Genomic DNA, 14,962 nt, shown 5'->3' on the forward strand with positions numbered 1-14,962 from the left:
CTCGTGCATGAGAGGCCCATCTGGGACTGGCTGATGAATGGCTGTAGTCAGACTTCAGTTACATTCTTTCAAGCAGTTTTAGAATGGAAAACATTATCTGTGGGTTATATGGCTTTTGCTTACACTAAAGCAATTATTTCCTGGCTCCTGTGAAACTTTGGAGATGGGGAAATGTTCAGAAAGGTCTGTGTAAAACAGATTGCTGGTTCCAGCTCCCAGTGGCAGGCAGAATACCAGAAATTGTTCTGCCGGAAGGGAAACTACCTAAAGTTGCCTTCCCCTGGCTTTGCATCCCAATGAAGAAAAGACTGGTGAGGTCGATCCTTGTCAGTGACCAAAGCAGGTGCATCAACAGTCTCCTTTTTATTGCTTTAATCCCTGTTCCCATTAAACGTGTGTGAATGTGATCTCCTTGTTTTCCTTGGTTGAAATTAGCAAAGAAGTTTATGATTTATTAAGGAAACACATCCATCCACATGAACACAGTGTAGTTGTCTGCAAGTGATTTCCCTAGGAAACCAGGCTAAAAACGGTGACACTCCTGCTTTATCCTCTCTGCAAATTAACTCCATTCTGACTGTCTAGCCAACATCTTTCAGTGTGAGAGACCTTTTTGGTGAAAGATGCTTTCCCCCATTTGCTTTCAGCAGTAATGCTTATCCTAGGGATATTTCAGAACTGCTCACATTGAACTGCATGACGCAATCGATCATCAAAATTTGTAGTGAAGGGCATGTAGTTTACATAGGAAACTTAAAACTTTGTATTAATTTCCTCATTGAAAATAACTCCCTTTTATAATCTCAGTTACGTGATTCTTTGTTGTAATCTGTGTCTCCTGAGTTTGTAAATGAGTTTTCTTAAAATGAAGTACTACAAAGTGGTGCAGCAGCACAGCGCCCGCACTGTTTTTGCCAGCAGCCTCTGTCCCTCCAGCAGCCGAGCCGTGCTGCGCCCGGCAGCCTGCCCGCCGCGGGTACCAGCTCTCTCCGATGCTGCAGCGCCGCGGTGCTACTCACCGCGTGGTACAGCCAAGAATTGGTACGGCCGTGCTGAGCGCTCCTGAGCAGAAAGGTTGAGATACGCCGAAAAGAGGAACTCTTTTCTCTAGGGATATCAATCTGCTTTTGATTTAATGACTGCGTCACTTAGGATGCTTAGGTGTTTATTAAATTGAAGTATTTATATCATACTGATTTGTTTAAAGTCACCTTTGAAGACAGTACAATTTTAGATTTATTTTATTAAGCTGGCGACTACTTATTTCTCTTTAAGTACCAAGGTACTGTAAAAGCAAGAAAACATGTTGCTTTTAGCTTAAACTTGTTAATTGTTTTTAGTTAACTTAGAAAAGGTTGGCTTAAACAAAAGAAGTACCCAAACCACCTCCCGTGTGAATTTAAAGTCACGTTTTGATTGGAACCGTTTGCTTTGCCACTGATGATGTTCAGGTTCATTTCTTGAACTACATGCAGGAAGAGCAGAACTGCCCCAGGGCGCACACGGCCCGCGAGCTGCGCTGCGCTCGTGTGGAGACCTCACCCTCGCGTGTAACTCCTGGCAGAGCGCGGGCAGCCGGGCGGGGAGCCCGAGGGCTCCTGGGCGGGGAGCAGGGCTCGCTCCTCGGGGCGGCAGGGAGTACGGGACGTTAAACGTCTTCCCGCCGTGCAGGGACCAGCCATGTGTGCTGCCGCCCTGCCAGCCCCACAGCGGGAACCCAGCCGCGAGGCCACGGCGGCGGTGCCGGGACAGGACGCGGCGCTGCTCCGTGCCTGAACGCGGTTCCCGCAAGAGCCCCCGGCACGCCCCGGCATAGGACGCGGCTAGGCCGGCCTCCCTCGGCTTTCATAACCGGCGCCGGGGAGGGGTCAGCCGCCCCGCCCCGCCCCGGGAGCCTGAGGCGAGAAGCGGCCCCCGGCCCCTCCCGCCCGCTCGGCGGCGTCCCGCACCACCCACTCCGCCTCCGCTTCCTTCCCCCTCCCGTCACAGCCGGCCGGCGGAAGGACAAATAGTCCTCTCCGCATTGTTTGGACCGCAGAACTTTCAGCCGCCGCAGCGGGGAGCGGGGCCGCCCTCGGCCGACGGGTGGAGGGTGCCGCCCCGCCGCCGGCTCCGCTGAGGCGTAGCGGTGCGCGCGGGGCCGCGGAGCCGGGCCGGGGGAGCGGCCGGGCGGGTACGGCCAACTTCGGTCCCCCGCCTCCCCCTCCCCGCGGCGGCCGGCCCTGGGGAAGCGAGACTCGGAGCGTCCGGGGCGGTGCTGGAGGCGGGCCGCGCTCTGCGCGCCCTGAGGCGCCGCCGCCTTGCTCTGCGGCGCTGGGGCGGCTCCGCCCGAGGCACCCGCCGGCGGGGCGGGGGCGGCGCGGGCGCAAGTTTCCGCGCCTCTCGGCGGCCCCTGCCCCGCCGCCCGCATTGACCTGCCCGGCGGGCGTCGGCCCGCCAGCTCGCCGAGCGGCCTGCCGGGGTCTCTGACCGCGGGCACGGCCGGCGGGAGGCCCCGCTGCGCAGGGCCTGGCCCTGCTGCGGTGAGCGGGGCCGGGAGGGGCCACCTCCCATGGGGCCCTCCCGCCGCGGTTTCGCCTTTTAATCGCTTTTTTTTTTTTAACTTCCTTCCTCCCAGTCAACTTTCTGCTTTTGTAAAAATTCCTCCTGTGAAGATCGTCCCTTACGGCGAGCTAAAGCTTTTACCTGTGTCCCGCTTAGCCAGAAGTACTTGTCGGCGAACATTTTGACAGCAGCAGTAACAAGTGCAGCTGTCAGTGCTCCCACAGAAACAGGTTTTGACTTTACAGCAGTCAACCTGCATGCTCTCTCTGGTCCCTCATAAGTAATACTGTTTGGTGAGAGGTTTCACCATGATAGCCTCCTGCGAATGTTCTAAATATTCCCTGTTGTAGAATATGTTACATAATATATATGTTATATAATTTTAATTACCGCGAGGTAAATATAGCAGGCAGCAATTGAGGCAGCAAATTCAGTTATCTGTAAGATGGGCTGTACTGATAACAGCAAGCACTGTGCAATCATGAGGCTTGGCCATAGGAATAAAGCTATAAGCTCATTTGTAGGATACTTTTCCAAAGTCTGCTTTGGAAGGAAGAGCTGTGGGAAAAACACAGTGCCTCCCCAAAAGTGTCATCCAAAAGTTTCATACATGACAACAAAAATATTTTAATTAATTTTTATTGGCTTGAGTCAGATTCCAGGTGACCCCAGGAACAAGTCAGTGAGAAAATGGACTTGCTTTGTCCACGTTAGTTGCAGGAAGGAAGGTTGTGTTCTTATTGCTGACTCCAAATGAGTATTGCTGTCTGTACTGGGAAATCTACTGGAAGCAGTAGAAGGGATTCAGTGGTTTAGGTGAGGGTCGGAATGTGTTGGAAAAAACAAAAACAAAACAAAACAAAACCCCCAAAACCAAATAACACCACCCTCCCAAAAAAAACCCAATCCTGGAGCAGAAAGGGAGGTTTGCTGACTTCTCTCCAGGGCTATGGATTTGCTGAGCAATAGCATTTATCATGGATAAATTGGTGGCTGTGGATGCAGGCTGAGCACATACATGTTGATTTAAAGGAGCCATTCCAGTGAAAACTCCATCCTGGGTCAAATGCTCTGTCGGGGAATACCCTAGGATCTCGTAGAGTTTGGGGGGTGGTGGTGAATTAATTCAGTGTGTGTAAATTTAAGAAAAATAAACCAAAAGGAGATATGCAAGCTTAATGATTTTATTCACACAGGCATGGTACATTAAATAGTAATATGGAATACATTTTCTCACATCCCTGAATGCACAACAGCTGTCTGCTGTATCAAATATTTTTCCTTTAAGGAGTGTGTGGAAAGCAATTCATGAAGGCTGTGGAAACAGCGTATGAGTGTGGTTATTTTCAGGGGTTTGTGCTCAAGTGATTTGGTTTTTATATTCCTCTTGATTTTTTTATGTCCTGTATGTAATTCTTCATTTTCATGGTCATGTTGAAGCATGCAGAAGAATGTTGCCATTGCCATCTGGCAACTAGCAATTCCCTGGTTGCTCTGATTGGTAGCTGACCGTATTGATGTTGGTAGATCAGCTGTCAGGGCTGTTACCGTAAAGATTTACAGTTGTATCGTATGCTCTGTCAGAGTCTGGAGTTCACCGATGACTTTCTGTGCATGGGTTTACCTGCCTATTACTTGCACTACTCCACAACAGAGCTAAGACTTTGCTAAGGGAAGGGTATTTATCCACAAGACTAATAAATTCATTTATCTTGATAGAAAATTCACTGATGGTAATATGATTGGGAAGGCATCTTCAGGACTTCAGCCCTGATTGCTGGAGTCCTTGCTCACGAAATCACTAGCAAAATGATTGGTGTTTATGATTGCTCCTATATTTCTGTGCATCTGATCCATCTGATCCGTTGCTCCTTAGGAAGTGAAGAGCTTTTATTTTTAAACAAGTGAAGGAAAAAAGGGTGTAACAGTTGCAGAAGACAGTAGCATTTCAGCCTTCTATGTAATGTACAAGGAAGGTACTGTTGTGTCACAGCAAAGCTGGAAGTTTTTAATTTTTGTAGGATTTGTGTAGTATGTTTGCTGCATTTGCACATTTGTGAGGGAAGAACTGTAACTAGGGGTTGAAGCAGGAATGAAACTGAAAGTATTTTCTTGCAAATGGAAAACTTGTAATTGTCCAAACCAGGTTCCAGATACCTATTTCTTCAAATGTTTTAAAATGTTTATAAAGTCTTACTTCATTATGTTTTCTCATAAAGATCTCTAAATAGTTAAAAGCAGAGAGTTTGTTTGTTTTGGTGTTTTTTGTTTTTTATGTTGACTATGTTGTTTTCTGTTTCATTTTCTGTGTATTATTGTGACAGAATAAGGATATGCAATGCATTTTTTTTTAAACCTATCTTTGCAGTGAACAGGAAGAATTCATAGGGAGTGGCAGAAATGAAAGGATACTAAGTAAGTAGCAGCTTCAGAAAGGGGTTGGAGATTCTGAGAATAGGTGAAAGACAATATTGCATGGACATAGAATATCATGCCTCAATGTTTCGAGTGTACATGTTAATTCTGATCAGTGTTAAATGAAGAGGGGTTAAAAACTGAATAGGTTAAAGATTCCAGATCTGACCAATGTGGCGTGTGATGTATCTGGGAAACATAAGGTTAAATCTTTTTTTTGAATTTGATTGTAATGCAGGACGTGATAGTTACTGATCTCTTTCACAACAGTTTTTTTAGTCAAGCTACCTGCATGAGTTTCTTTTGAAATTTCTGAATTGGCCAACTCATTACAATTTTTGCTCCCCTGAGCAATCTTCTTTAGGTCAGACACGGTATATTTTGGGCCAAAGCATACCTTCCGTGAGGCCTTGGGTACTTGCTAAGTTGTTTGGCATAATTTCTGGAAACTTCATTTATGTTTTGGTCATTTTGCTACAGGTGCCTGGAAATGAAGTTTTTCAAAGAGGACAGTCAACCCATAGAGATTTAATGCAGAAGAATGGCTGCTATGATGTGACTTTTACTGCCAGCATCTGCATGAGAAAGTGACATGTCATTGTGGACCAAATGGAATATCTTAGGTATTTTGTGAATCTTTAAACTCTATGTCATGGATTATGCGGATATATCATCTTCCACTCAAAGTTTCTAGCTGCAAATAAAAGCCTATGTGAAAAAACAAATGTGAACTTTAAAACCTTAGGTCAGAGGGCAAATAAAAAAAGTATTGTATTTGAAATTAAGTTTTAATTTTAATACAATTACACATCAGTACAAATAATTGTTAGCGTTATTTCTTCCACCTTCTTTAGATTTTAGTCAGTTTTCTAATCAATGCTTACCAGTGTTGCAGCTGTACTAACTGGTACTGAGTACCAATACTGGTTAAAAAGTAACACTTCAAGAGAAACAACAATATTTTCACCACATGTGAACAGGGGATCTTCCTTGTAACTTAAATATGTTTAAGGCCATTCCTCATGAAATGTATAATGATCTCTGTCACTGGGTGCTTTCCTTTAAAGTGAAGTATTATTTATACATCAAAGGGAAAAAGTACATATTTATGTCCCTCAGGGACACAGAGAATGGAAGTCATTGTGTTGGTATTTTAATACAAATTGCTTCCTGCATTTCTAAGTGGCAAATATATGAATATTCATAGAATCACAAGGCCAGATGATCATCCAGTACATGGCATATACGGGAGAAAAACGGAGGAGAATGTTTTAATGCTCCAGAATCTCCAGTTTGTCTTTGCCTTGGGGGTGGTAAGTTTGGTATCACCCTCCTCTTCCTCCGGAAGATGTCACAGTCAGGATCTGGGGGTGGGAAGAGTTGAGTTGGAAGGGACGGGCATGGGGCTGGAGAGCCCTCTGTACAGCCTGCTGCCTTCCAAACCTGGGGGACTGCCAGGCAGCAGCCCGGGAGGGACGAACGCTCCTCCACACAGCGTGCCTTTCCTCACTGCGCTTACTGTCTCCCTGGAGCGTTTTAGGTTCTCCAGGATTTTAAGTATCCTTTTTCATTGTCCTTGTGTTTTTTAAGTCTCCTCGCTCCAAAAGAATAATGTGCCCGTAGCTGCAGAGATTATGATCTTTTAACTCTCGCTTTCAGAGGGAGGCGTAGGTAGCCCTCGGTAGCTAGGGTCAGAGAGCAGCAGGCCGAGACCCAGGTGGTGGCAAGTAGGTGCCACCTGGGGGCTCTGCAGGCTTGAGAGACGTGCGTGCCGCTGCGCACCGGGCTGTGCCCCGCGGCCGCGCTCCTCGGCGTTAGGAAGCCGTGCGCTTTGGTTAGGCCGTTATGCTGGTCTATCTGAGTAGCTTACAAACGTGAAATAAACTTCCCGGCAGGACAGGCAGGTAGAGCTGTTTTATGAGGAAGGAGATGGAGCACAAGAGAGTGATGAGTCTGTGGCAGCGGCAGGACCCAAATGAGGGCGCAGGTTCTTGGCACGCTGGTTCCCATTCCTGCACAGAAACCGTTGGGCTGATTCACCTTTAGCATCACCCGTTTCGGAGAACTGCAGAGTTTATTTGAATGTGTGTTCTTGCATTAACATACATATCTTTATGCTTTGACATGTTATGGTTTTATTGTATGTATTTAAGAGGAAGCTGCTGATGAACGTTTAAAGCTTGATGTAATTCGTATGCAATTTTATTTCGTGAAGTAAGATTGTATATAGATATATAAAAAGTATTTAGGCATATTCTAGGGTGAATGTGAATTCAGGGTGGGTGTGATAATACGTTCTGGGTATTTTGGGGCACGTGCATTGCTGTCAGTGCTACATGCCGAGGTTTGTGCTGGCGGTTTGCATGAGTTGGGGAGCGGCGGGGGGGGGTTCCCGTGCTGTGCGTGTTTTTGTGGGTGCCCGTTGCGGTATCCCTAAGCGGGCCGAGGGCCGATGGGTCCCGTTTCTCCTCGCGCCGCCGACACCCGCCCGCCGGCTCCTGCGCGGCGGTGCGGGCGGCCCCGGGCCCAGTCCGGGCCCCGCCGCCATCCCGCCGCCATCCCGCCGCTGCTGGGGCGTCCCGGCGCTGCGCCCGAGGGCGAGGCGGGTGCCGGGGCGGCTCCAAGGGGTGCCCGTGGGGCCGCCGCCAGCGCGGCGGCGCCTCCCGCCCGCCCCCGGCCGGTAGCGGCACGGTGCGGCGCGGCGCGGCAAGGGTTAAGGCCGTGGCGGTGCTCGGCGCGGAGGGATACGGAGCCGGAGCCGTGAACGTGGTGCTGAGGCTCTGTAAGCAAAAAAATGTCTGCCTGAGGGAAACCCACAAGTTCCTTCCAGCGGGGGGGGAGCGCTCGGCTCGTCGCCTCCCACCCAGCCCGCGGCCCGCCCGCCGCCGCCGGCCCGGCCCTGGTCACCGGAGCGTACGGGGGGCAGCAGGTAAGTGCGGGCGGCGAGGGGCCGGGAGAAGTTGGGAGAGAGCGGTGGGGGGAGGGAAGCGGCGGCCGGTCGCTCGCAGGGGCAGAGGCGGCGGCGAGGGGCAGGGGGCCGCGGCCGGGCGCGAGCGGGGCTCCCTGGGGGGCCGCCGCGGGGGCGGCGGGGAGGCCGCGGAGGAGGAGGCGCCGCTGGGGAGCCCGAGGCGCGGCAGCCGGGGCCGGCCGCCCGAGTGGCGGGGCGGCGTGCGGCGTGCCGGGGTCTCCGCCGGCGGCGCCGGGGCGGGCCGCGGACCTCGGACCCCGCGCGGGCTGCGGCGCCCGGCCCTAGGCAGGAGCGAGTCCCCGCGGGCGGCGTTCGGGGCGCGCGTTACCCGCCCGCGCGGCTCCCAGCGCTCATAAAGGATTGCGGCGGCCGCAGCCCGGCCCCGGCGCGCCGGGCGGCTCCGAAACTTGGAGGGGAGCGGGGCTGCGGCAGCGCCCCCGCCTCTCCCCCGCGGCGCCCGCCGGGCACAAGGGAAGGCGCGGACCCCACCGCCCCTCCTTCCCACCATCCCCCCCTCCCGCCGCGCGCGCACGCGCCCCCGCCGCACGCGCATTCCACCCCACAACCCCCCCGCCCCCCCCGCCCGGCGGCGGCGCGCGCGCCCGGCCCCGCGCCGCGTGTGCGCGTGCGGTGCGCGGCTCCCGCCCCGCCGCGGTCCCGAGCGCGGAGCGGCGGTGGCGGCCCGCGGGCGGGGAGAGCTGCCAGCGCCGGGGAAGGCGGTCGGCGATAATGCCGGGGCAGAGATGGCTCTGCTGAGGCACATCCAGCCCCGCTTGTCAGCCCCATTGTTGCAGAGACAGTGAGTCACTTAATCTCTCGCTAATTCTCCGGACTTCGCTGGGCCGCGGCTGTTGATTTGCTTTCGCTTGCCTGGGGGGGACCTAATTCCTGGCGGCGGCGGCGGCCCCGCTGCCCCGCGACTGTGCCGTGCTCGAGGTGGGGGAGAAGTGGAATGAGGGAGAAAGGGGAGCCCGAGGAAACTTGAGGAGAGTTGGTTAGTTTGGGGAAGCTGCTGCTGATTCTGTCAGTCCGCCCGGTGCAGAGGGGCTCCCCTGGGATTCCCCTAGCCCCGCGTCAGCGGTGCGGGTACCAGAGGCCCGTCTTCGCTAGGGGCCGGACTCCCAGTGTCGGGGGTCGGCACCAGCCCCGTGGTGAAGTACTCCCTGTGCCTCCCTCCCTGTGCCCTAGGAGGTGATCGGAGGAGCGGAGGAAGATGAATTCCCAGCAGCAGAGGATGGCCGCTATAGGAACTGACAAGGAACTGAGCGACTTGCTGGACTTCAGTGCGGTAGGATATTCTCCGAGGTCTTCTCACGACTGCTGCGTGGTAAAGCGAGCTGAGGAGTAGGGGCAGCAGCGTGCAGGGCTTGGCTGGGTCCGTCTCCGCCAAGTTGGACACCTGAACTTTGATGTAATGTCTAGACTTCCAGATTTAATACTGTAATACCAGCTGGGTCAATTGGTTTAACTGGTTAAAATCAGGCTGACCCAGTGATGGCATAATCTAATAATTAACGTTTGTTAAGCTGGTGTGTGGCACTAGTGCTTTGGCTTTTTTTTTCCCTTTCTTTTTTTTTTTTTTAAAAAAAACAAACCAAAAGAAAATTTAATGCCCCTAAATACTTACTCGTTGACAGTTCATAAGTAGTTTCGGCTTAGAAAATTCTGTGTGATATTTTTAGCAGATTTCAAAAAGGTGCTTGATTTATAAACATAATAGAAGACTACTGCCTCTCAAAAGCTGTCTTTATCCAGTGACTTTAAACTCACAGTTCAATAGGAAATATATTTTGAGTAGCAAAATTTAAGATATATAATTATTTTAAATTGCTGTAGTAGTAGTAGGTCTCCTTTTAATTTTTTTTTAAGTTGTTTGTGTTCATGTAGAAAAGAGATTTTAGTGGTATTAATAAATTGCAAGGAGTACTTTAGCTTATTGGTTTTATGAGTCTAAACATGCATCTTGCATTCTGTCTATTTTCTAGCAGAAAAATGATTCAAATAATAGTTTCCTATTAACTTTTTTTTAAGTTTACATTAATAATTTAGCATAGAGTTTCAAAGCCAATTTAAATGCATCTTTTTTCTTGTTTTGCAGATGTTTTCCCCACCTGTTAATAGTGGGAAAACCAGACCAACTACGCTAGGAAGCAGCCAGTTCAGTGGATCAGGTAGGATGCATCCGAGATACATAAAGTTCATGTAACTAGGTCTTGATGTTTTACCTTAGACTTCACGTGCTCGAATGATGGTAATCTTTCATTTGTACATATTCTCATAAGACTTTCAGGTTAATTAGAGATGTCCTCCTTTGATCTGACTTAATAACACATTCTGTTAACTTTAATCACGGTTTTCCTCTATATGCCTTGGACTACTTAGTCCCAGTACAGTGAAGTGTTAAGTATCTCTGGTCATGCTGCGGTGCAAGTTGTCTGTTTATCTGTTATGTTACAAATGAATGGCTTCTTTGTTTCTGTTTGTTTGATAAAATCAAACTTACCTGTTCAATTGAAGTGTTTCCTAGCCCGTGTATGAAAGGGGAAACCACTTAAGTAAAATGCCAAATAATGAAATACTCCTGACTTAAGAATATATTTTAAAATGCCATTCTTAAGGAAAATGTAAGGCTAATACAATTTTCTAGTACTGTGTAGTTCTCAAAGTCTTGATGAATAGAATTCTCTCATGTTGAACCTTTATCAGTGCATTTGGAAGACAAGTGACTGTATTTACATGTTGCATGTATTTTGTGGCTTCAGTGTCTTTTCATTGAGATTCACCTAATGGCTGTTTTCGGAGACTTTTAAGCTAAGCCTGTAATAGGAAATGGGTGCAATTGTTTAACAGATACTTTGTATCATTCTTGTAAAGGTTATATTTATTACTACTTGCAAAAGAGAAACTAATTTTCATAATGTGTTCTTTTTTATGTATGCTTCTTTTTTGTGAATACAGTGTGGTGATATTTTTGTTTTTATGAATACAACAAAGTGATGTTTGTGTTTTTAGTTAAGGTTAATGAAAATAAATTTTTAGAATGCCAGTAGAGGAGTGAAGTAGTTGCTTGAAGTTGTGTGGTAACATTGCCTGTTTGCTTCTTACATTGTCAGAGCTGTTACTTTGAGAGTCCAAATGACACCTTGCATTTTAGTGACACTTTAGAATTTTTGTTTTTAAAAGCATCTTACAACTTCTGAATTGTATAATTTTGCAAACTCTTCAGAGACTATCTTCCACATTTAATTTAATGAAAATATGTAGCAAATGTTGTAATTGTAACCTACTTGAAGAAGCATTTTACTTTTTCTTTCCTAAAATATATAAGTGATTTTGTCTTGCTCTTTGAAAGTATGTCAAGTTTAAATTATTGGCAGTAGTAAGACAGCAAATCTGTAAACAATGTATTAATATTTTTTTTTTCTTTTTTTAATACGAATATTCAACAGAGTTGTTTCTCAAAAGCTTGTTTTAAAAGACATTCAGGCAGCTAAAACTTACTGTGGGGAGCACAACCTGAGCATCTTGTCCTCCTTTCCCCTTTTCCTGAACGAGTAGAATACTTTTCTGTTGAATAATAAAGATTTCATTTTTAGTTTAGCTCTTATCTAAGTCTTAGCTAGTGTGGCTTGCCCTGTTTGTAAGTAATGTTTCCTCTTCTTTCCTTGAATGGCTCAGAAGAAGGGAGAATGCCAGAACACTTAGCTTTTTGGGAGAAACAGTGTTATTGACTCCCTGAATTTTTTTACCAATATGGTATATCATCACATAGATACCAATTATGAGCAATACAGTGCCAGCTGTCAAACAAGTTACAACCTCAACTGAATTCCCCTTGGGAAAGATAATGGTATATAGTTGTGGGATTTAATTCAAAAAATTTCTGGTTGTAGAGATTTACTGGTTAGTGGGATTATATGCCCTAATTCTTGCAATGTTATGACCTAAACCTTGACCTAGGGGGATTACTCTGCAGGAGTGAGAGGTGACAAACTTCTATATTAGTTGTGTTTTGAGTCAGTGTTAAGTGTTGTAGAAAGACTACATTAAGATCATTAACGAAGAATAGACATTTAATTTCTAGCACTCTGATTTAATTGTGACCTTGCTTTAATTTCAAGTGTTCTGTAACTTCTGTGACAATGTTTGAAAACTACTACTTTTTTTTTTTTTTAAAGAAAACCATGAAAGGAGGAGGTATTTATTCCTTTGAGCTATGTAGTACCGAAAAGCACAGTATGCACAGATTCTTAAAAAGTGCTTTTTTATTTTGAATATGGAATGATGCTACCTCTTACAAAGACTTTGTGATTTTGGTGGCAACTACAGAACTGAAGCTTGCTTCAGTATCTTTGCCATTCTCGGTTTATTTTTCTGATGTCTTTACAAGCATACTAAAGAAAAATGTTTTCCTTTTCTTAGTTGGAATAAGAATGTGTTTATTGTTTGTTATTATAGAGTCCCCTTTTTCTCATTTAAACTTAAAGTAAACAAACAAATCTGAAAACACCTTCCCTGCCCCCCTCAACCTATCAGTGATTTGAGATGCAGCCTAACGGCCCTCATTAAGTAGGTGAAAATCAATTGCTTCTCTGCGTAGCTCTTAAGACTATATTTCCGGGAAATCTGATTTAGAAGGAAGGAATGCTTATGTTGCATTTTCCTTGCCACCCTCCATGCCCCTAGTTTAAAAGGACAAATTAGTTGCTGTTTAAGGATGGTTAAGTTCTGTTTGTTTTTCAGGTGTGGCTTTGTTAAGTGTTGGAAATACTAGGGTATATGTTAATTCTGATGTAACAAGCTTCATCTAGTATAATTCTGCAGTATTTCTGTTGATTATGCTGTAAAAATATATGTGTAACTGGGCTGCATAAATAAAACAGCTAATATGACTGATATCTATAATTTGTAAGAAAATACTGTCATGGATTAACATAAGAACATTGTGTTTTGATTAAAAGATAGCTAAAGTCTGGTGTTGGGGCAGGCTTGCTTTCTACAGGTCAATCAGTAATGAATGAAACCTGCAGATGAAATAAGTGAACTAATCTGATATATCGTAGTATCTTATGACAGTAAGTCATGTAAGCTGCTGATAAAGTCAAATAACTTGGTCAGACTACTGGTGGAAATAAACATATTGAAAAAGTAACCTGATATGCAAGTCAATGAGTTAAGTCACGAAATATTCCTTGTCATACCTGGTGTAGTCACCTCTTGTTTAAAACAGAACTTCCCATTCTTTTCTCCTCCAAAATCAACTTGTGAAGATAAAGCAATTTCTGTCTTAGAAATCGCAGAAGGCAAAGGTCAGAGATATGCTCTATCGGGCTTTTGAATCAGACTTTCTTGCAGATTTTATTTAAAATTTTCTTTGTTGATACTATGGTTAATAGTGTTTGTGATTTACAGTGAAATTTTGCTTTGTTTTGCTTTTGTCAAAACCACAAAATGTATGCCAATACAAACCTGGATGGTTACCCGTTTTGCCCAATGCCCTTTATTTATTACAGTAACTCATTAAAATCCAGTCACAATATTCACGTGTCTACCATAGGCAATAATAGTGCAGTTTTCCTATGGTTCCCAGTAAGTTTGATCTCAATATCATTTTTTCCTGTGATTGAAATTTTTTTATCTCAGGTGTGGTACCCTAAAATAAAAACCTTTTTTTTTTTCTTTTGCAAAGAACTTCTTGGATGTTAAAGAAGAATATATCTGAGACAGTATTTTCCTATGTGGCCTACCATTGTCAATTTTTGTAGCCTCTTCGTTGTACCAATAGCATTATTTCTGCATGTGGCTGTGCGTGTGCATATGCGAGGTATCGGTCAAAAAGCTGAAGTAAGATAATGTGGATGTCTAACAGAAAACAAAATGTTAAGAGTTTAAAGTAAGAGGTACAGTTTAAGAGCTAAGTCATCCAAATATGACACTTCTCTTGCCTGTGAGATTCTTCTGAAGTTCATGAAAAATGAGTACACATTTGTGTGTGGAAGGCATTGGCCACAAATCTTGTGTGTACCCAGACATTCCTCATACTAGACCTACATGCAAAAAACTTCTGAATGGATCTGTTCAGATATCAGTTTGTATCAGTTTGGTCCCCTTTTATGCAGATTCAAGAGGCTGCCCTTTCCACTTCTGTCTGCGAATGTACTGAGTTTGTAAGGAATGGATTGGGATAGGCCACTAATTAGTAGCTTGATGCAGAGACCGTTTAAGTTGATAGCCTGCCATTAACCTGAGTGTCCCTAAATTAGGGCCATGTGTCTTGAGACTGGACACAATGGAAATTCTTTAGCAGGTCTATTAAGTTACCAAACAGTGTTTCCAAAATTAGCAAAACCTGACTTGATTACTGTTTGTCAGTCCTGTAAACTCTTATTTCCTTTTTAGTTTTGCATCAGCAGCTCCTTGTAAAACAAACAAACGAACAAAAAAACCCCCAACAAAAAAACTTGTGAGAGTTACCTGGATGGGCAATGTTTTAAATGCTGTATTCATTAATCTACAGCAAGTGTTGAAGAGAGAGGCACTCTTAACTCTGACAGCCAAATCACAGCCTTGGAGAAAACTGCAGAAAGATGAGACTTTATGTATGCAAATTAGTGCTCCTAACCTTTCAAAATACATTATTTTTTCTTCTTTTTATCAGAACCATGATTCTAAGAAGAATCAATTATCTGATATCATTCTATGTGTGTTTCTGGTGCAGTCTCCCGTTGAGGTATAGGAAATTCCTAGTGCCTGCTCTTAATCCCTGAATTTAGGAGTTGATGAGAGGTCTCATGTAGTCACATAGTCTTGTCCCTACAATGTGTTAGGTCATGACAAACTCTTTTAAATAATAAAAAAAGTGGAAGGCCTATGTTTCAGGAATTATATTTCTGGTTTTGTCATCCAAAATATGTTATGACCCTGTGTGTTTTTGTTTGCTGTTCGAAAGAAGATAAGCTTATTGTGTGTTAAATGCCAGAAATCTAGGGTGGCCTGTTAAAATAAACATTAGGTCATGCAGCTACATGGCTTTTT

The 14,962-nt window shown here is 45.7% G+C and overlaps 1 protein-coding gene and 1 long non-coding RNA gene across 12 annotated transcripts in view; both read left to right on the forward strand.

Moving 5' to 3' along the window:
* Positions 1–3,705: 3,705 nt before the first annotated feature.
* On the forward strand, positions 3,706–6,323 carry LOC142086757 (uncharacterized). The gene is made up of 3 exons (XR_012675240.1): positions 3,706–4,959; positions 5,440–5,582; positions 6,167–6,323. It is a non-coding gene; the product is annotated as an uncharacterized LOC142086757 (long non-coding RNA).
* Positions 6,324–7,622: 1,299 nt separating this feature from the next.
* TCF12 (transcription factor 12) overlaps positions 7,623–14,962 on the forward strand; it is a 169,140-nt gene continuing 161,800 nt past the window's right edge. For 2 of the 11 annotated variants that reach the window (XM_075160177.1, XM_075160175.1), the window contains exons 1-3: positions 7,625–7,888; positions 9,116–9,215; positions 10,026–10,098. In XM_075160177.1, the coding sequence (XP_075016278.1) occupies positions 9,141–9,215; positions 10,026–10,098 (148 nt within the window). In that variant the 5' untranslated portion in view covers positions 7,625–7,888; positions 9,116–9,140. Of the gene's footprint in view, positions 7,889–8,532; positions 8,727–9,115; positions 9,216–9,263; positions 9,339–10,025; positions 10,099–14,962 lie in introns of those variants that run through there. The other 9 variants (XM_075160180.1, XM_075160178.1, XM_075160176.1 and 6 more) reach the window with 8 other exon arrangements.

The sequence above is a fragment of the Calonectris borealis genome, chromosome 11 (genome assembly GCF_964195595.1).
Source record: "Calonectris borealis chromosome 11, bCalBor7.hap1.2, whole genome shotgun sequence".
In the NCBI taxonomy this organism is placed as follows: Eukaryota; Metazoa; Chordata; class Aves; order Procellariiformes; family Procellariidae; genus Calonectris; species Calonectris borealis.